The sequence below is a fragment of the Onychostoma macrolepis genome, chromosome 23 (genome assembly GCF_012432095.1).
Source record: "Onychostoma macrolepis isolate SWU-2019 chromosome 23, ASM1243209v1, whole genome shotgun sequence".
In the NCBI taxonomy this organism is placed as follows: domain Eukaryota; kingdom Metazoa; phylum Chordata; class Actinopteri; order Cypriniformes; family Cyprinidae; genus Onychostoma; species Onychostoma macrolepis.
This window is the reverse complement of record NC_081177.1, coordinates 10,610,707-10,631,614: the sequence shown is the minus strand read 5'-3', so window position 1 is coordinate 10,631,614 and position 20,908 is coordinate 10,610,707. Positions and strand designations below refer to the sequence as shown.

Sequence of the window (20,908 nt, the reverse complement as noted above, 5' to 3'; positions counted from 1 at the left end):
ATGCTGGTGCAAAAGCTAAGCTGGATCATTTGTAAGTATCGATTTAGAACCAATTCAGCTTGATTGATTTCTAATTTTTAGTTTTTCATTTTGTTTCTATTTGATTTTGATTTTCAGTGCTGCTGTTTCTTTGTCAACATGGTAAGAATGGCAACTGACTGAATATTGCACATTCTCATCAAACAAACAAACAAAACATTACATTATTTAATTTCATGTAATTTTATCATCTCGCCTAAACAGCGTGTTTCCTCTTTGCAGGAATAGAAGCAAAAAGAACAATTATCTGTGAAGGAGGATCTGCTTTCCTCAGCTGTGGTGAGTAATTCAGAAATTTCTATGTTATATTTTTGGCCTTTTGAGCCCAAATAGGACAGTATGAGAGAGACAGGAAGCAATGGAAGAGAAGAGAGGAGAACAAGATCAGGAGGAGCCTGGACTCAAACCTGCACCATGCTTAAACTCTACCACATTCTCATGTTTGTTTGTTTGTTTTTTGATTACATGTGTCAGATTTTGGATTAATAAAGGTCCTTGAAGCCAACTACGGGAGGACTGATCACACAACATGCGCTAGTGGGAGACCATCTAATGAGATCTCAAATACGCACTGCTTTCAAGAAAAATCCCTCCATACAATGTCTGCTCGGTAGGAATGACATATACGAGAGAAAAGAGAAGAAAAAATGTTTTATGATAACAATTCCATTTTATGCATAATTTTGCTACAGACACAATTTTTTGTCTGTAGTAGGCTATATTAAAGCTCTTCCCAAATATTTGTCATTGTGTGTCCATAAAACAGGTGTAATGGAAGAAAGAGCTGTTCTGTTCCTGCAGTGAACTCAGTTTTCTCTGATCCTTGTCGTGGGACTTTTAAATACCTGGATGTATCTTATGACTGTATTACAGCAAGTAAGCCAGTTGTTTAATAAAATGTCCATCCTAAATTTTGAAGTTGATTATTAATTCTTAAATGTTTTCTTTTCTGTAAAGAACTTGTAGTTACTGTTAATATCGATGTCTGTTCTCATTTTGTTCCCATTTTTCCTGAAACTAATTCTAGAAAGAAGTACAACCTGTGAATATACCCAAAGCGTCATTATCTGTGGTAAGATTTATCTTTTCTATCTGTATAAGTTCAGTATTTGTTTAGTGCTTCATGACAGGACCTGATGTCCAAATTATTTTGAATGGATCAGTCTAGCAACAGTATGGTGGCATTAATTACTGTTTTGAAATGTGCTGTTTTTGTGTTTCAAAAGATACTGGTGTTATTTCTATTTATCATGCCAATTACGGACGGCGGGATCTTGTAACCTGCCCTCATAAATTAGCAACATCACCAGACTGTTACTCTCCTCAGACCCTCAGCCTGCGTTCCAGGTACTACAGCAGATACACTTCATGCAGAGTCACATAAGGCATCAAATCACATACACACACATAATCATTCAATTTTCAGTTAGTTTGAAACAATATGCAGAACATACATAAGGGTCAATTAGGGGTGGATGATATACAAGTAGACAAGCAGCGAGAAAGCAATTAAGTCTGGTTAGAGTTAGGGTCAGACATGCACTAACTTCTTTTTGGAGTCTTATTGTGCTTGAATGGTTAAATACAGACTTATGTGTTAAAATGCCCATCTCAGCAAGTACTCATGCATGAACACAGTCAATTAATAACAGCTGGAGGAAAATTGGAAACGTGTCAGTATACTGGATTTGTGCTTGAGGTCTTAAAGTGTTAGGAGCCTAATCATATACCTAATGCTGAAGGGCTTCTCACACTGCGCTTAACCCCAGATTATTGTCATTCTTAACCTCGCATTTCCATGCCAAACCTAAATAGACCTTATGTAGCTCCGCCCCTTTTCAGCACTGCGATTGTTGTCTGCTGTTGTAAAAAACTATGAATGAACTCCTCGTTTTAACATTTTCCCATTTGTTATGACATCCGCTTAGAACATTACAATGGTCATACCTTTCGTTTCCTTAAGTAAATCCACTTCACTAGCTATGGACGTTCAAAGACAGAATTTTAAAGATGGCTGCATGCTTGTTTCTCTGGCGCATAAGGTCTATAATGTTAGAATGTTATGGTTAGATGCAGAGATCCAATCTCATGCCTCATATTCACATGCTTTGCACAGTCAAGGAAGAGTTGCAGATTGTATGAACATAATGATTGGAAAATGTCAATGATGATGAAAAATACGCAAATTGGAGTGAAGACAGATTTTAACTTGGTCGTAAAAAAACTTGATATTACAATTTTGCAATATATAATACGAGGATGAGCAATGCTAGATCTTTATGTAAACACTTCACATGCTACGTTGGTCCAATCAAACATGAAGCAGGATAACCCAGGTTTAGAATGGCACAGGGTTAATTACTTTTGGTGTGAAAAGCCCATCTGTGTCATTTATAGTTTATCAAAAAACCAAAAACAAAGAAAATCACACACTGAAACAAATAGACTGCAGAATGATAAGGCCAATTATGTTGATAATAATGAGAATCATATTTTTGTTCCTTTTTTTTTTTACTTATAAGGTGCGAAGGAAAGAAGTCTTGTCAACTAAATGCTTCAAATTCTGTCTACACCGATCCATGCTATGGTGTCTTCAAATATCTAGAAGTGATGTACAGCTGTATATAATCCTGCCACATAAATGTATTTCATGTTTTGTGTGTGTGTTTTAAATGAAAATTGTCTCTATTATAGATTTTAGATGCTGCTAGCTTTAATGGTATGTGTCAGATGCTTTACATGTGCTTTTCACACTTTTTTCTTTTGATTTTAAGGTGATTTTGTGAGTTTAGGAACAATTTCTCAAAAATTGATTGCTAACCTCATTAATGGAAAGCAATCAAGATTTAGTGAGAAAACTCAAATTCTTGTAGAATAATCTACAGCACAATTTTTCTTTATTTATATGTCCTGTAAAACAATTTTATTACATTTGTATTGTAAAAGCAATGTACAAATACATTTTGTGTAAAGCATGTCGTAACTTCCTAATATACTCTGCATACTGTCTTATGTTCTCAGTTATGTGTTGGACTTCTATGTTGTAGTTCTTATTGAGTTTCCTGTGCCAGTTTGTAGGCTTTTTGTAGTTTCTTTTCTGATTGTTCCCATTGATTGTCTCCCAATGTGTGCCCTGTTATGTTGTTAGTCTGTATAAACAGCCCCTGTGTTTCCCATGTTTCTTTGTCAGCTGTTACATATACCTGTTCCTTGTTCCGAGTTTGCTCTTCCTATTAAAATTCTTGCACTTTGATCCATTTTTCTGTGTGCCATTCTTTGGTTCCCTCATTACACATACTGATTTGATGAGCCTGTTAAACTATAACACAAACTTGTTCTCACACAAACACTTCTCTATTAGGCCTGTTGTTTGAAAGCACCTTTTGACCTTCCTAGAACACACAGGACACTTCAGCATGTTCAGCATATGCATATTAGCAGGAATTTAGCAAAAACCAAAGAAACCATAGACAATCATAAGAATCCTTAAAGCACTTTCACAGTATTTTTTTCTAAAGATATTTAGTTCGCCATCAAAGAAAAAAAAAAAATCCAAATCAGTCAAATGACTTAAAATCTGCACCCTCTTCATACACACTGATGACATTTGACCAGCACTATGACATGACATTTAATCTAATTAGGTTTACTGATAATTATTTTTCATATATTATCTTTTTGTGATTTGTTTTACTTGAAACGTTTCTTTAAAATATATATTTTTACATTTCTTTTGCTTGAAAATTTCTTTAAAATAAATCAAGCTAATGCAGTCAATCATAGATTTTTAATTAAGTATGGCTGTAGATATACACATAATATGAAAAACCAATGATTACTTGTGTGATACTAATATGCAAGTGTTCTACACATAAATAAACTATGTAATTCAAAACTATCTCTGCTTAGATATAATGATCTCTTAAGAAATATCACTTGCTATAAACCTGAAGTTTGCCTGAAACAAACCACTAGATGAAGAAGCTTTCACCTTTGAATATCAAGCTTAAAATTTCACATACACATGGTACGACATATTTTAACATTCACCAACTTAAGATGACACGACTCAAGGAACCTGCCTGTAAGCTTTCAGGTGTATATTATGTAAGCACATGTGGGAATATGCTGTTTATCATGTGATTAATTCAGCCTGAATGTGGTTTTTGTAATGGTGTTCAGTAGGATTAACCGATAACAGAGACGTTTTTATCTTATGCATTACTTCGCATTATTTTACAGTATCTCAGTATGAAAGCATAGTCCATCTGTTTGATTTTTTATTTTAAAATACTTGTCATTATCTGTTCATGAATCAGGTGTGATGGAAGAAAGAGCTGTTCTGCAGTGAGCTCCTTTTTCTCTGATCCTTGTCATGGATCAGGGGCATCGCTAGTGGGGGGAAAAGGGTGGCAGAATGAATAGAACATGATTTTGACAGAATGCATAGCACGTGATTTTGAAGGGGCCCCACCATATCAAATTCAGTGCACAGGGCCCAGAATTCCTAGCGGCATCAGTGTGTGGGACTCAATATCTGTTTTTTTGCGTTTCAAAGAATAAAGGTATTATTGCTGTTCATCGTGCCAATTAAAGACAGTGGGATCTTGCAACCTGCCCTCATAAGTAACTATAACACACTTTTACTTTCCTCAGACTGCCAGTGTGTGTTCCAGGTAAAGCCGAAACATCATCTATTTAAACTAGTCACACCATGTGCTAAATGCTAATGCTAAAATATTTTTATCTTTGTAAGGTATCTTTGTAACTGAAAAAGGTCTTGTCATCTAGATGCTTCAATTTTGGTTTTCTCTGGAAGTGACATTTACCTGTGAATGGGGAATGTTTTTTCTTATTATTTATGTTTATTTATTTTTCTATTTACAAATTAGAGTAGTGGGAATTATATAAAAAAAAAACACAAACAACAGTTCTTGATAAGTTTTGACAAGTCGTTATTTTCTCTGAGGGTTGATCCTGGTTTTGACTTCTTTATAAGGTGGTTCATTGTATACTTCGACTGCATTGTGCTGCATCGGTGAGGAAAGTAGAAGCAGTAGATACTTTTCTTTGCTATTTCTGTTTTGGTTTTCTAAAAGCTGACTTGAAACTATGCTTATTGTGAAAAGAACTGTACAAATAAAATGTAGCTGAACTGAAATCTGCCTCCCCCCGTCCTTTGAACAATCATATGATGATATGTTGCTGTATATTATTATTATATTACTGATTAGAGCAATTTGAAGTAGATGGCCATTTATATGTTTTATAGGCTAAATATGTATATAAAACACTGATAAATATGTATACTTTCTTCTGAATTGTTCATTGACCTTATCAAATGCAGCATGCATTTTTGTTGTTTTTATAATCCTTTTAAAACAGTAAATGTCCAGTGTATGATCAAAGCATGCAGATAAATAATCAGGAATGCTCAATACTATAAAGGACATAATACTTTTACTTCATATTTATGATCAGCAAAACATCATAAAACAATGTCTACTGATAAAATGCCCAGCATATGGAAATAATTCTTACATTTCAACATACTGTAGTTGATAACAGGGTCATATATAACTGCTCCAAAAACATAGATTTAAAATTCATTTGAGTTTAAATTACTTGTGCACAAAAAACTGCAGAATTATACACAAGGCAATGTATGTTGATAATAATGATAATAATTTTCTTTTTAATTATTATTACTTTTTTACTTTACTTTTTTTTTTTTTTTTACTTTTTACTTACTAGACATAAAAAACAATACCATTCAAAAACTCTCTTCACTTAAGCCCTAAACACACGGCACGATTTTTCGTGAAACAATCGTGGCAATTTCTGTGATCATGGCTCCTAATCGGTGCTCTTATGTCACACAGTGAGAGAGGTTCAAAGACGGCCGTTGTCATGGTCTTGCGGCCAAAGATAGCCTATGATACAGCATGATCATCGCACAGTGTGTTTGCTGGTACGATCCACGTTTGCTGACCAACCAATAAAAATGCGACATGAGATCAACGCGACATTACGCTAAAACATAAAACTGCTTACCTCAAGCTCTTATCCCTTCCTCTTTCACCTCTTCCACTTTTTTCAGCACACATAAAAACTATAACTGCTAAAGTGTGATTTATCATGCTCTTTTTGTTTACCACTAGCGCATGCTGATGACGTTTTACTCTTTTAGAAATGTGCGTCATATCGTAAGAGTCAATAGGTGTCATCATCGTACAGTCTCATGTCGTAGCCAAGTTTATTAGATCCATGTCGCACAGTGTGATGCAATGATCTTTTAGGATTGCTAAAATCGTGCAGTGTGTTTTGGGCTTTAGGTTGCAACAAAGAGAGATTGTGCAGAGGAGTCATCTGGTTCCCGTGGTCTTGTCCTGATGGCCGTCTAGATGATGAGGTCTTCGGAGGGGATCTGTCTCTAGGGCTCATCTAGTTGTCCTGGGCTGCGTTTCCCAAAAGTACATCGTAGACCCATTGAAACCAATGGAGCTACGATCAACTTAAGCTTACGATGCTTTTGGGAAACGCAGCCCTGGTCTCCGCTGACATTCAGGGCTGTCGAGGTCATCTCTAGGTGCTCATCATCCACCATCTGGACTGGATCACCTGCTTCGAATGTTATCACTCGATTAACATTCGATTGGCATTATCAGTGGTTATCAGCTCATAGATATGGGCCAGAAGGGGCCTGCTGCGCCTACTAGTAGGCTCAGAAGGCTGTTATCATCCTTCCACATGGTTAATCACTGATACAAATACAAGAGGACACTCCAGATCCAATCCCAGAGGAATCCAGCACACTGGTAACCAGATGTCTACTGGCTAACACAACAACGTTTCAGTATTTCCCGGTTGATATTTTCAGGTAAGACCATTTAAATGATAAAACCGAACATTTAAACTGTAATTAATTAGTCAATAAGCGAAAACAATACAGAAAATGTGTTTTAAAGTGCCGTGACATGAGATAACCATGTTGTAATTGTGTTTGTAAACTTTATATATTATGCTATTAGCCTATCCTTACATTACATGCTTTATGTGAGTATTAACGTTACTAATTAGCATGTTTTTACGTGTCTGAAGCTAATGGGGAAATTTTGTTTACTAGTTAAACGCAAAGTTAGCCTATAAAAATGACTTTTTCCACACTGTAAGACAATAAGGCTTATTGCATATATTGTGTATCTGCTTGTTAACGCTTCACTGAAGCTATATCATACTCATATTGAGTGAAATATTCAAACCCAAGACTTATTTTATGGTTGTTTGGTATGTATTTAATAGATACACCAAATACTTTGCTTTATCTAATAATTGCCAAATATTTTGATTTCGGATAAGTGGAATGTAAGAACAATAGCATGCGGTCATACATACAGACAGCAAACTCACAGTAACTTCAACAGATTCATTAGATTCTTCAAATTGTTTTAGTAGTATGTATCAACTGTTAGTGTCTCGAGTTTGTTGCTTTAAAAACTTTGTTCGAGCTATCAATCTTTCTTATAGAATACTGTGATCCATCCTCCCTGGGGTTATTCATTCCTATATTTACCTGAAGGCCATGGTACTCATGCTGTGTACACGAAGGACATGACGGTCATTGTCAGCACAGGTTTGTCATTTTACAAATCTTAAATGTATTAAATTTTCTTGACAGGGTTAAGGAATCCAATCCTATTAAATTTGGAGTAATGATTTCCTATAAGGAATTCATCAAATTTGTGATACATATTTGAATTTTTTTTCCTGTCCCTGTTTGCTGATTTCAATAATTACAAACATTAATTTATAGGTGACACGCTCAAGTGATTTAGTCTATGCTGATATGGTAGTCTCTGTAGTAGTACTTGGTTATGTTTTTATTTTATTTCCCTCTTTTTATTTGGCAGGATGGCTCTGCACCGTCACAGTCAATATGTGTGCGTGTTAAGCAGAAACCTGCACTCTGCTAAGGTATGGGCTCTGGCCAGCAACAGCCGACAAGCCCCAGACAGCCTTCTCCATCCCTCTGCTAGAGCTTTTTGTTTACATTTACATTTACATTTAGTCATTTTGCAGACGCTTTTATCCAAAGCGACTTACAATTGGGGAATGTTTGTCTGTCACTGTTGAGGGTTTTTGCAACACCCTGCGCTGCAAAAATAACCTCACACTTGCAGAGGCAAGACAGTTTGCAGAGGTCAGTTTGAAGTCCTGTCTGTGAAGTGAACATTTCAGTTACTTTCATGGAAGACTGACGAGTCCATATAGACGTGAAAATTAAACCTTTTTCCTTGATTGTACTACATTATTAATTATCACAACTAAAAGCAAACATTTATGGAACCATCTAGAATTGTACAGTTGCATGCAAAAGTATTCTTATTATTTTTCTATAAAATAACTTCTGAGTGAACCACCATCACCAGATGTAAGTATATGAAACAGTGATGTTTTTACTAACTGCTGCTTATATTGTAAATTAACACACTCTACAGAGCCCTGGTGGGAGAATCCATATCCCATTTTACGCATTACCACTTCCGACAAAGAAATTTGGAATATCTTTGCCCACAATTAGATGTTGGGACCACATGTCCAGCATGTCCAAAGGTTGGTTCTAGTTCTAGCGTGGTTTCTTGTTTGATTAACCATAATTGCATTTTCCATGACCTGATGGCATTAAATTGTTCAAAAATTAAGTAATTTTGCAGATATCAAAGTATAATAATAAAACAGTGTAAGAAAAAGTGATGAGGACGTCGAAGATCTTGAAGAAGAATAACTTATTACAGCGTAGCAGTGACAAAGTACAGGCAGCACTTCAGATTCAGTGGAGTCAGAATGAACCCCAAAAGTCCTAAACTCAAACATTTTATACTGTATTGTGTTCATTTTCCCACTAGACATGTAAATGAAGTTTCGTCTTAAATGTAAATTGCGGATAACAATGAAAGTGATAGCCTTCCATTCCCACATATTTGGTAGTCTTTCAGGTGGGAACAACCAAATGTTAAGGTGATAAGTTTATCGAGAATCCCTAGCAATTATATTCATGTACCCTTTTGGTCAGCAGATGGTTCTTGATGGCCCACTGCCGCTCCCAAGCTATAAATGACGAAGTATCACTCCGGAGATACTATTTACATATTGAGATTGGGAAGAATTATCTCTACGAATAGTCTAATACACATCTTGGAGTGGAAGCTTGGTCAAGGCAGACTATAATTTCTTACAACAGTAATAGTATAAGTGTATCAACCTGGTGCAGACACAAAACCAGGATTACTGTAAGTGTTTGATTTCCAGGCGGATAGAGATATGGTAGTGACACTGGATGCCAAATTTGGCCTTGTGAGGAAGCAAAGCTCGGACAATTGCAGTTGAGCCATTACATGGAACCCATTTGTTTATTGAAAAGGATGTAGAGGAATACCTGCTATCACATCTTGACAGCTCAAACAAGTTATACACCTTGGAATGCAGTAAATAGCACATTTCCTACTGATGCAGTGCTTCAGGGTGTTTGCACGGTGTTTTGACACTGGCAGTTGAAGGCACATTCTTTTTAAAACCACATGCAGTATGTGACCATGATTGGCACACTGCACTGTGACCATGAACGCCACTTCTTTGTAGCGTTCTCCTTCCTGTCATCGAAATGGACGTGGCAGACACAGCACAAATGTCCTCCATCTACCAAAGGAAAAACACGAATATTTTTGAAGTCAAGTCAGTTAAGCCCAATTTATACTTCTATGTCGAACCTACGCCGTAGCCTGAGGTGCTCCTCTCCAAAAATCTAAGAGTGCGTCAATTCTATGTGGAACGCAAGCGCTGTGATTGGTCTGCTAGAACCCCTCCCTATGGTTATTCTGCCATGGTACAAATCCTTGTGGAGACTGAAAGAATGCCATCTTCTTCTGTTCTGTTGTTGTCTCCTTTTCTGTAGTTTTAAATAATGATTTGATGATCTGATATTTATTTGCTGCTGTCACGGCTATAATGCTTCTCTGACGAGCTGCTTCTTCTTCGGCATTTGCCGTGGTACTGTGGGTTATACAAGCAACATACCCGTGGACACTGCAGACTAGCGGTCTGCATGTGTACTGCACGTCGATGCGGACAACGACGCAGAAGTATAAATGAAAACATAGACTACAGCGTAGGTTCGACGCAGAAGTATAAATCAGTGTAAGTATAAATTTAGTTGAAAGCATACCCATCACCATGTTCAAAACAACATCTCAAAGGCAGCGTATTCATTTGTAACCGTTGCCAAATGACAATGTGGGTATTGCACACCAGTTCACCAGAACTGACACCCACCATCTCAGATCAGCTCAATCATAAGATACAAGCAGGTCAACAAAGAAGAGCTCCTGGGGCCCATTTCAAAAAGCGGCTTTAGTGTAACCCTGAAATAATAAGGGAACTCTGGGTTTCCCGTTTCAGAAATTGATGTAAATCAAACCTGAGACAGAGGGGTAACTCAATTTTAATTTCAGAAATCTCATCACCACTTTGTTCTTCAACTGCTTTCAGAGCTCAACTTCACATTGACGCAGGTTTATGATTTATTACTAATTGTAAGGCCATAACTCATACAGTCATATGTCGGCCTGCTCTAGCCACCCGAAGGGCTTAAATCATCATTTAAAAAGCAATTGTTGGTGTTCTCACCTCCTATCTCTGTGTTTGTATTTTAAAGAAATGTACTGGACAACACCCTTTGCACTCTCAAGATGTTTTTATACTTTAGGTCCCAAATGTGTGTACGGAGCTTGGAAAAAGGCTGTTTATGTATTCTGCACGTTCTGCCTGGAATCTGCCTCTCGAAAGACGTAAAAGTGAATCTAGTTAAACGCTGTTGTATCCAAAATGAAAGGATTGGAGGCTGATTTGTCAGTTTGTCACGGTCTAGTGTTTTTTCCCTTTTAAAATGTTTTAGTCTATGCTTCTGTTCCCATATCTGTTCTTATTGTAGTATTGTAAACTATTGAAACCTGTTTTTATCTATGCTGCTGCCAGTCTCGGCCAAGTCTGCTATGAGGATGAGCTCATTAGTCTCAATGGGACTTCCTGGTTAAATAAAAATAACCACAATTTGGAAAGATACCTTCATCTGCAGTCATCATGTTGGCTAGTAATGGCTGTTTCTGAGGACTCTTCTTTCATCTTCTGTGCACCTAAAGTACATCAAACAAAACACAATAACAATTTGTATTTCTTATCACAAATTTTGAATCTTAATTACAAATTCATAATGCAATTTTTCAGCATTTACACTGTCAATAGTTAATTAGTAAATCATATCAATTTGGGCTAGTCGTAGCCTAATAGTAGACTTGTAACCCGGAGGTTGCGGGTTCGAGTCTCAGGTCCAGCAGGAATTGTAGGTGGGCCACACGTCACTTATTATTATTATTATTATTATTATTATTTTTTTTTTTTCATTGATTAAAAATAGACACAGTGCCATTACTTGCATCTAAATCTCAACAGCAAATTCAAAAAGTGTAAAATGATCAGAATACCAACCTTATAAAAGATGTTTAATGTCACCTGTATAAATATTGAATCTATAAATTGTAATAATCAAACAAGTAAGCTTTTCACTTTGTGTCAAATGTCAATGGCAGACTTCTCAGAACAGTAGTATTAATTAAGCTCGAATATAAGCAATACCAAAAACTGATTTGTAGCTTTTGGCATTTAAAATTTATTAGGATTACAAGAAATAACATTTTCTCACATGGCCTCTAATATTTCTTCCACCGACTTTGTCTTGATGCCATCTGCTGTGTTTATAGACATTAAACCATCACACAAAGGTGAAGATTTCATTATATTATTTCAATGTGTACAGTGGTTCAAATGTGCCGTGCAATGACCACAATTACATATCTAGTAAACTATGCTTCTTAAGTTTAATGTTATATATTTATTTACAGATTAAAATAAAAACAACGCCGCGTACCTTCTGCGTCCATGTGCTCTGACGTTCCCTCTGCCATATCAGTGGGGTTTGCTTGTGCTGCATCTGATTGATATGTTTAGGGAAAAAAGAAACACTTGTGTAGCATGAGCATAACAAATAATTAGTCTTCCTGCATTACTGGAGAAAAATAATCAAACAGCAGTATTAATTAGTTTGATGAGCATGAAAAAGATGTAAACTATTGACAAGGGCCATCACAGTCACTAAACCCATTCAACTAAACAGCTATAGGATGTTCTGGAGAGGTGCCTTTTTAGAAAATGTGTTGCACTATAATTATGAAACTCCAACGGAGAAATAGTGTCACATCCCTTACAAACAGAATCTATAACCTGAATCGGGTTCAGTTCAATTAAATTTTGTTTATATAGTGCCAAATCATAACAAAAATGATCTCACAGCACTTTTCAAACAGAGTAGGTCTAGACCATACGCTTTATAATATCATTAACAGAGACCCAACAATTTCCACTATGAGCAAACACTAGGTGACAGAGGCAAGGAAAAACTTCCTTTTAAGAGGCAGAAACCTTGAGCAGAACCATGGCTCAGAAGGGACAGAGAGAGATGCAATGGCCCAGCACTATAAAAAGACTCACATGTAGGCCTGTATTATTCTTTAGTAAACTTGTTTACTTTGCTTACTTATTTCAAATGAAATCTCCTCAGCAGCTTTCAAAATGGCTTCCAATTGGTTCCTTCCATAAAAGGATGGCTTCTTGAGGGTAAGGCTGTTGGGCAGTCCAGTAACTTTTATGGTCATGCCCCGATTCACCAGGGACTGGTAGGGGAGCCTTCCAGTACCTCCGGCCTCCTCTGGAGGACATGGGCACATGCATGCATGCACACGTTACACAATTACACAGTTGGACAACTGTAACTCTCCCCTCCTGTTGATAGCTAGTTTACAGGCTGCAAACAGTCATTTTAGTAAGGTGTCATAATCTTATGGTTGATGGGCACATTAGATAAATAATTGATTCATTTGATAATAATGCCATGGATTCATGAAGGTATATTAGGTTATCAAGATAAGCAGTTTCTTTACATCAGTCTTAAAAAGTGTTTGAATATATGCTTACTATATTTTTGGTTGAACAGATCTTGCACTTTTCCCACCAGCACATTGACTTTATCTTTGGTACTGGGTGTCGTGGCTGAGGAGCTGGCTACAGATGTAACAAAAGACAACAACTAATTTCATAAAACTGTATTATGTATATTTGCACTATTATGGGCCTGAGTCCATTTCTGTGGATTTTCATACATCCAATATTACCTGTGAAATGCAGTGCAAAGTTGTTCACGGTGTCCGTTGAGTCAAGGAAATCAATAGCTCCATTGCTGCCCAGTTCATACACCTGTAAGTTGGACTTATGGCGGTCAAATGATAAAATGGCCGTTTCCACACCCAAAGCCTCAAGCTTGGACACCTTTACAATATTTAGATAAACAAGACAACCACAAAAATAGTAAATAAATGATTATACACAAAATAGCCAAAACCTACTTTTAAAAATCCAACATACACTGAAGAAACAACTCTTAACAGAGCTAGGCAATATATGAAAACAGTGTTGTCACAGGCGGTAAATAAGTGGCCAGGGACCACCAGGGTTACATTAACTATACATTAGCTGTGTTTACACAGAGTCCAATATCCAACTAATAATTTGACTCATAGCCATATGTGACTACTAATGCTTCAACTGACCACCTTGATCTGAATAGACTAGCCCAACCAGTAGGAATTTAGTTTGAGAGGGTGGTATGAGCCTTTGACAATCTCTTCAATGTGAGAATATTTGATGCTGATAGCCTTGTAAACAAAAATCAGCTGGAATATTTATTTCGGATGAATTCATTTGAAATGATGGAAAAAATCTACAGATAAACAATCTAGTTGTCTGTCACAATGTTCTGCTCACATAACAATTGTTGTTGATCATCCTCGCATCTAATACTATAATAATACCACTAATGCCCAGCAAATGAAGCTTCTTTCCAAACCTCTAACTTCAGTTTCTTCAGATGCATTTGAATTCTGAGATCCCTCATCTCAGGGCTAAGGTCCTGTGCCTGCCCATGTGCCCTCAGTGCTGCTGCTTCTTGACAGTATTTGTGCTTCTCATCTTTCCCTAATGTGGACCACCTGTCCTTAAAATCGTTCATTGTGCCTGAGGAAAAAAAACAGATGCACAGAAAACACTTTAGAGTTAGCATCTCTTTTTTTTTTTTAACATACATAGACAATCTGTCCAACACACTGGTTCACTTGGATTGTGAAATCCATTTCTAACGTGTGAAGTAGATGACCTAATGATTCTTTTCAATGCACACAGCAGTCTTACACTGATAAATGCAACTTGCCAAATACTATCTTGAAAATCTGTTTCAAGACCCTTGTAAACCCCTGATGTAAACAGGGCCGCTATGTGCAACAACAAACCGTTCAGTATAACAATTAAAAGCACCCATTAAATATTGTCTCTCACCTTTGTTTCTGAGAATGTCCCTACAAAAAAGATTGTATGGTGACAGCTCTCGGATGTGAACTTTGGCCTTTGATTGCCGGGGCTCAGACGATGCTTTAAATGACCTTTTGTAATTACCGATCCAGTTCTAAAAGAGAAATACGAAAAGAGTATTACACCACTTAAACTGAATGTTAACAAAACACTTCATTTATACCAGCAGTACAGCAGAATTATATATTTATGTGACATGTTGATTGTTAGTGTGGCACTAAAGTAAACCTTACGTCTATGACACTGGTGTCCAATCCAGTAGCTGATGCAGCTATTGGTATTAAGGGTGAGCCAACACGTGCCATTCCTTCCTTAAAAAAGGATTTCAAGGTTTCCCTTTGTTCCTCATTAATGTGCGTTCTCTCTTGTTGAATAACAACAAAGAAAGAAAAAGCTAGTCAGTAATAAATCAGTAATAAAAAAAAGACAGTGTTAGCAAGGGTAAGTGTGAATTTTGCAGATCATACCATCGTTCTCAGACACACTTGCCTAATGCTTCTAGATTAGCAACTGTAAGGCTTACCTCTCTGGGCCATCTTCCACCTAAAACATAAACAGAGAGAAAGATTTGAGAATGGGCTCTCTCTCTAAACAGCTTGGCCCAAAACCTAATTTTGGATTGCTCAACATAGACATAGCATGTAAGTAATAAAACAAACTTACCACAGAAGTCCTTGCACTTACAGAAACCAGCTGGAAATTGATGCAGTAAAGGGAGACAAAAAAGTTTGGTAAAGAGATATTAATGTTACACAGGCAGACAGATAGATAAACAGACAGATAAGGAGACAGACAGGCAGACCTGTGCCTTTGGGTTTAACTTTTCCAAGTTCAATGTTGAGGACAGCAATACATGTTTATGTTAGACTAAATGAAGCATTAACGAGCAGATACACAATATATGCAATAAGCCTTATTGTCTTACAGTGTGGAAAAAGTCATTTTTACCGGCTAACTTTGCGTTTAAATAGTAAACAAAATTTCTCCATTAGCTTCAAACACCTAAAACATGCTAAGTAGTAACGTTAATGCTCATGTAAAGCATGTACCATAAGGATAATCTAATAACATAATACGTTTACAAACACAATTGCTACAGGGTCATCTCATGTCACGCTACCTTAAAACACACTTTCTGTATTGTTTTCGCTTATTGACTAATTAATCACAGTTGAAATGCTCGGTTTTATCATTTAAATGGTCTTACCTGAAAATATCAAGCGGGAAATACCGCAACGTTGCCGCGTTATCCAGTAGACGTCCGGTTACCGGTGAGCTGGATTCCTCTGGGATTGGATCTGAAGTCTTCTCTTGTATTTGTATGGGTGTACATGTGGATGGATGATAACAGCCTTCTGAGCCTACCAAGTAGGCGCAGCAGGCCCTTCTTCTTCTTCTTTTGGTTCAATGGCCGTTCAGTCCTTAGGAGTATTACCGCCACCTACTGTATAGCTTGCGCACATGGGTGATGAATCTGTATTGATATACATATACATATACATATACATATACATATACATATACATATACATACAAATACATATAAATAAATAAATACATTTGTAATGCCCCACCCACCCCAGAGGGATCAGAGCCCAAGCTTCAGCTGGCGCTGAGTGGCGCAGCAGGCCCCTTCTAGCCCATGGGCCAATATCGTCGTTGTCGTCTTCTTCTTCTGGTGGTTTTGGCAAACCGACGTAAACGTATTATTTGAAATAAACAGAACATCCATCCTTTGGTAAGAGTAGTAGTCACAATTTCAACCTGTAGCTGACTTATTTGGGGGATATCATATATTCATAAATTAGTTTCCACAAAGAACCCAATAGTTCACTTTTAAGACGTCACTGTTGTGATTAGTAATTAATTGGTTATTCTTTATTAAAGTTCGCAAGTAGTTCTCAATGAGGATATTTTTATTTAATAATTATCAAATATCTAATAAGGAACTACCTTTGTCCTATATTTGCTACTACTTACTGCTTAGTTAATCTTGCTTCTGTATTAGTTAATATAGTATTAAGCTAAGTGTTAGTGTAGTACTACCTATTACATTGTTACTTGTTAACAACGGACCATTATTCTAAAGTGTTACCATGATATTTTTATAAATTAGCATGGGTCTCTTAAATATATATATATATATATTTTTAAATGTAAAAAAGTATAATTGTTTTAAAATTATGAGACTTCAAGTATCAGCAGGTACCTTCTTGAGCCACGGCACAACATTCAGGTAAAATGGGCCAGCTGTTCAGTTAAAATGGACCAGGTAATTTTGGCTGAAATCCTTTTATTTTTAACAGTAAATTGACACTATTGTCTTTAGTGTGCCATTGCAACAACACCATAAATGTATTTCATTAAATAGAAAGTTGAATGAATATTTCATTAAACAGTGCAAAAAAAAAAAAATAAAAAATAAAAAAAAATAATGAACTGATGTTCATAGGTGTGTGTTTCTGTGCATTGGTGTCTTTTGTGTGCATGCATGTGTGTATGCTCGTCAAATACTTGTCAAACATTTTGTTAAAGATTAGGACATCTTTAACAAAAACAAAAAAACACTTTAACCGTATAACCTGTATACTGTAGGTCTTAACATTGCACCTAGTCAGGCTGGTTAGATGCTGCATTCCCTTCAAAGCAAGTCTTTGCAGATATAATATATATATATATTATATATTTAAAGACAGTTAAGATTTTGTATGGATACACATTTAGGCCTATAAATCTAATTTTCACCCTCAATTTATGTGTAAAAGTGTGTGTATGCAGCCCATTTTACTGACATCTTCCTTTCTTTCCCTTTCTCTTCATCTCTCTGTTTCCTTTCTTTGCTTGTCCTCCTGCCATACTGTCTGCAATGCAAATTTAAAAAAAAAAAAAAAAGACTGTTAGGATTTTGTATGGATACATATCCAGGCCTATAAACCTATGTTCACCCTCAACTTCTGTATAAAAGTGTGTGTGTGCATGCAGACCATTTTAGCTGAAAATTGTGGCCCATTTTAGCTTAACCAGCCATTTCTACCTAAAATGACCTTTTTTGAAAGAGCATGTCAAAACATTGTTCATAAACCTTTGCTTTGTTGGTAAGCTTACTTCAAACTGCTTTTGTACCCTTATTAGTGATGAATGAAATTTACTATGTAAGCACTTCAAACATATCTCTAAGTGATTATTTAGGCTACAGAGATCAGGAGTCAGAAAATCTGGTATCTCCAGAGACCTATTCCTGATCAGAGGGGCATCTGATGACGAACTTCTCCGACTTCTCCTCTTACTCAGGGAAAAGATGCCAACACACACACATACATAGAGAACACTTATCTTCTGTTCGAGGTTGCCTAGCTCTGGCGAGAATCTTATCAGCATTCAGCATTCACACACTATGCCTGTCTCATCTTAGAGAGTAAAAATACAGAATAAAGCAGGATTATTTAATATCTATTATGCAAATACCAGTTAAATTGCGCAAAAAGCAAATTGCAAACAATAGCATAAAACAGCAGAACACATAAATGTCACAGTTGTTCCAATCTCTGTCGCTCACATAGATGGGAGGTCACACTGACCTAATGGCATGGCATGGTGACCCTAGGAACAGAATAGACTAAAGCAAGGAAAGAATAACATTCCATTCTTGCTACAATGGAAGACTACCCACTTTCTATATATTATTACTATAGATGGCAACTACTAACTTAAGTCAATCATTAAATAATCTAGGAGGTTAAATACTGATCAATAACTTGATTAATAATCACACAAGAAATAATGAAATAATATTATTATGAAGGATATGGTAGATTGGCATCCACTCCTTGAGGCAGTCCACTTCCTCATTTCCCTCCACCCCAGCATGAGCCAGTGCCAATAGGAAATATACCATTAACCCTAGTTGATGTATTCTGAACAGATTCTTCATATAATAAATCTTGCCATGCTGCAGATTTTCCACTCAAAAGACTTGTTAGAGCAGACATTGAATCTGTAAATATTACAGTATTAGTGGGTTGTATTTCTTCAATCCATTGCAGTGCTAGTATAATTGCTAATACTTCTGTAGTAAATACAGATGATCTATACTCTTTTGGCTATTTTTGTTTTAAATTCAGGAATATATATTGCTGCTGCTGTTCATCTAGATTCAGGATCCTTCGACCCATCCGTATATTTGAATAATATGTTTGGTTGATATACTATTGAACTATTATATTTATTGGAATGATCTTCTCCTTGTCACTTATTTCTTTTTGTATTTGTAAGTCAATCAAAAGCATTGGAAACATCCGGGGATTGCTACAGAGGGGTAATTTCATATTTATTCAACCCTAATCTGTTTGACTCCTTCTTTACTGTCCAACCAAAGCTCGCTAAATCTTTAAATTCATACTCCCAACAGACTTTCAAGAGATTTTTAACTGGATGATGTTCTGTGTAACCCTTTACTCCAACCCAATATCTCATCCTCAACTGAAGCCTATGGAGTTCTAGGGTCTCTAAAGCCAGTCTGGAAAACTGTCTGGGGTCAGCTGCTGTCAGGGTGGGTATGGTTGGCTTAGGACCTTGATATATCTGCTCTTGGGCGTGCAACATCTCCATTCTTGGCACCATTTGTGGACGTGAGGGAAGACTGAATTCTCTCTCTCTCTGAAGATGACTGTGTCTGGGATCAGGCGTCATAGTGTCGTAATGTCCTGCTCCTGCAGGCTGGGCTGAGTAGGCATATGACCTCTGAGGGTGGGCGCAATGCCTCTCATCAACATGTGGCGTCCTGGGAGAAAGTGTTAGGTCTCCCATCTCTCTCGTCAGCTGCTCACACTGGGAACTTCATCAGCATACACTGTGGAACTTCTCCGACTACAGACAGATGGTGGCACGTGAATGCGAGAGGATGGTACTGGTGTCACTGATCTACGAGGAGTCTCAATGCTGGTGCTAAACTGCTGGATCTCCTTCTTCAATGAAGCATTATCTGCCTAGACAGGATCTCTGGTAGAATGTGGCTGTGAAGCTCATCGTTGTCCCTCTTCATCTCGATCCACATAGACTTTATATCAGACAACTGCTGGACTTGAAGGTGGCGCTCACCATGCTCTGGCGACACATCTCCAAATGGTTCTGGCCATACTTCTCGGACAACTAGATCATCTGCATATGAGGGCTGACTCTTTGGAGAAGAAGACCGGGATGCATTCTCTGACGTGGGTGCAGCTGCTTCCATTCCAGCTTCATTCAGATGTGTAGCTAATTGCACTCTCTTCACAAAACCTGATCCATGAACTTGATAGTCGGCTAGATGTGCAGGCGGCCTTATTTGTCATCTAGGACGGAAAACAGGGGGATCTGACTCAGAACAGAATGTCATCTCTCTACTGTGATTCACTTTTCTGGCTCAAAGAACCACACATTCACCTCAAAACAATAGATTCATCCGCGCTGGAGCCGTACCGAAGCACATCCCACGCAAGGAAGATAATTCAGCAAAAAGCTGCAATTCCAGGTTTTCAAACAGAGATGGCGACAAAGAGGCAAAACTTAAGGACTGTAGCTTTAAGAACTGTTCACTGAAAGGTTCTTCGGGGAACCGAAAACTGTGTTAAAATGGTGTAAACTGCTGTATTAAAAAAAAAAAAAAAAACCTTTAGGAACGTTTTTGAAAAGATGCTGCTAATCTTATTTTTGGGGTGAGAATATTCATTCACTCCCCTGTGATTTGTTGTAAACTATGTAAAACATAATAATATGCTGCAAAACTGCAAACAACCTTAAAACTGTGTTGAAGAGTAGATGGGAAGAAGCTTTTTTTCTTTGTTCATACATAATTCACACAAAATTATTACTATATTTGCAAAATGAATGTTTGAAAATCTCTAATTTGTATTTCAAACAAATATCTACTGTAAATTAGCATTAGGCAATAGCATACTTACTAGGTCAACATCATAACACCAGGCTTTTTTCTTACATTTTGCACGTTTTGATTTGGAGCCAATTAGACTTTGACAGTGAGCTTGACACACATAAATTAAATGTTGTTAATTTTTATACTCCTAATCTCTATAAATAGTAAGGTTACTTCCTTGTGTTCAAACATATCAATATGCTGCCACAAAATCTAAACTGGATCGCCTGTAAGTCAGTTTATTTCATTTATATATTTAATTGACTTGCAATGATATTTTGACATATTATATACAGATGTTTAAAATGTTTTCTCTTTGATTTTGCAGTGCTAATTTTACTGTGTCGACAAGGTAAGGCCTTATGAAGTTGTTTTGCTAAGAAATGCAGCATGTAATGCATTTAAATCCAAAACAATCCCTAAAACATT

The 20,908-nt window shown here is 36.8% G+C and overlaps 2 protein-coding genes across 4 annotated transcripts; one reads left to right on the top strand and one right to left on the bottom strand.

The window, feature by feature from the left end:
• Positions 1-3,252, top strand: LOC131531915 (L-rhamnose-binding lectin CSL3-like). Its single transcript, XM_058763101.1, has 8 exons — positions 1-31; positions 118-141; positions 262-318; positions 514-649; positions 806-915; positions 1,067-1,111; positions 1,266-1,386; positions 2,562-3,252. Exons 1-8 carry the CDS (start codon positions 1-3, stop codon positions 2,665-2,667), a joined length of 630 nt encoding a protein of 209 aa, XP_058619084.1. The 3' UTR covers positions 2,668-3,252.
• Positions 3,253-9,445: 6,193 nt separating this feature from the next.
• zgc:113176 (uncharacterized protein LOC554708 homolog) lies at positions 9,446-16,438 on the bottom strand. 3 transcript variants are annotated; one of them, XM_058763098.1, is made up of 13 exons: positions 16,147-16,438; positions 15,776-16,042; positions 15,232-15,261; positions 15,092-15,111; positions 14,802-14,932; positions 14,536-14,662; positions 14,051-14,217; positions 13,320-13,473; positions 13,123-13,209; positions 12,677-12,856; positions 12,020-12,082; positions 11,159-11,228; positions 9,446-9,735 (listed from the first exon to the last, which is right to left on the bottom strand). In XM_058763098.1, the coding sequence occupies exons 4-12, from the start codon at positions 15,102-15,104 to the stop codon at positions 11,161-11,163; spliced, it is 990 nt and encodes a 329-aa protein (XP_058619081.1). In that variant the 5' UTR covers positions 15,105-15,111; positions 15,232-15,261; positions 15,776-16,042; positions 16,147-16,438; the 3' UTR covers positions 9,446-9,735; positions 11,159-11,160. The 3 variants fall into 3 exon arrangements, with proteins under 3 accessions (XP_058619081.1, XP_058619082.1, XP_058619083.1); XM_058763100.1 differs by having other exon boundaries at positions 9,447-9,735; positions 12,686-12,856; positions 16,147-16,421; XM_058763099.1 differs by lacking the exon at positions 16,147-16,438 and having other exon boundaries at positions 15,776-16,061.
• Positions 16,439-20,908: the final 4,470 nt, after the last annotated feature.

What these genes read in the sequence shown, in the direction of transcription:
- LOC131531915 (XM_058763101.1), top strand. Translation starts at nt 1, where the DNA reads ATGCTGGTGCAAAAGCTAAGCTGGATCATTT. An exon ending in GCTGTTTCTTTGTCAACATG is followed by an intron (nt 142 to 261) that starts GTAAGAATGGCA and finishes TCCTCTTTGCAG; the next exon opens with GAATAGAAGCAAAAAGAACA. An exon ending in TTATGACTGTATTACAGCAA is followed by an intron (nt 916 to 1,066) that starts GTAAGCCAGTTG and finishes AACTAATTCTAG; the next exon opens with AAAGAAGTACAACCTGTGAA.
- zgc:113176 (XM_058763098.1), bottom strand. An exon ending in GGACATTCTCAGAAACAAAG is followed by an intron (nt 14,218 to 14,535) that starts GTGAGAGACAAT and finishes TTTTTTCCTCAG; the next exon opens with GCACAATGAACGATTTTAAG. An exon ending in CTTTGCACTGCATTTCACAG is followed by an intron (nt 13,210 to 13,319) that starts GTAATATTGGAT and finishes TTACATCTGTAG; the next exon opens with CCAGCTCCTCAGCCACGACA.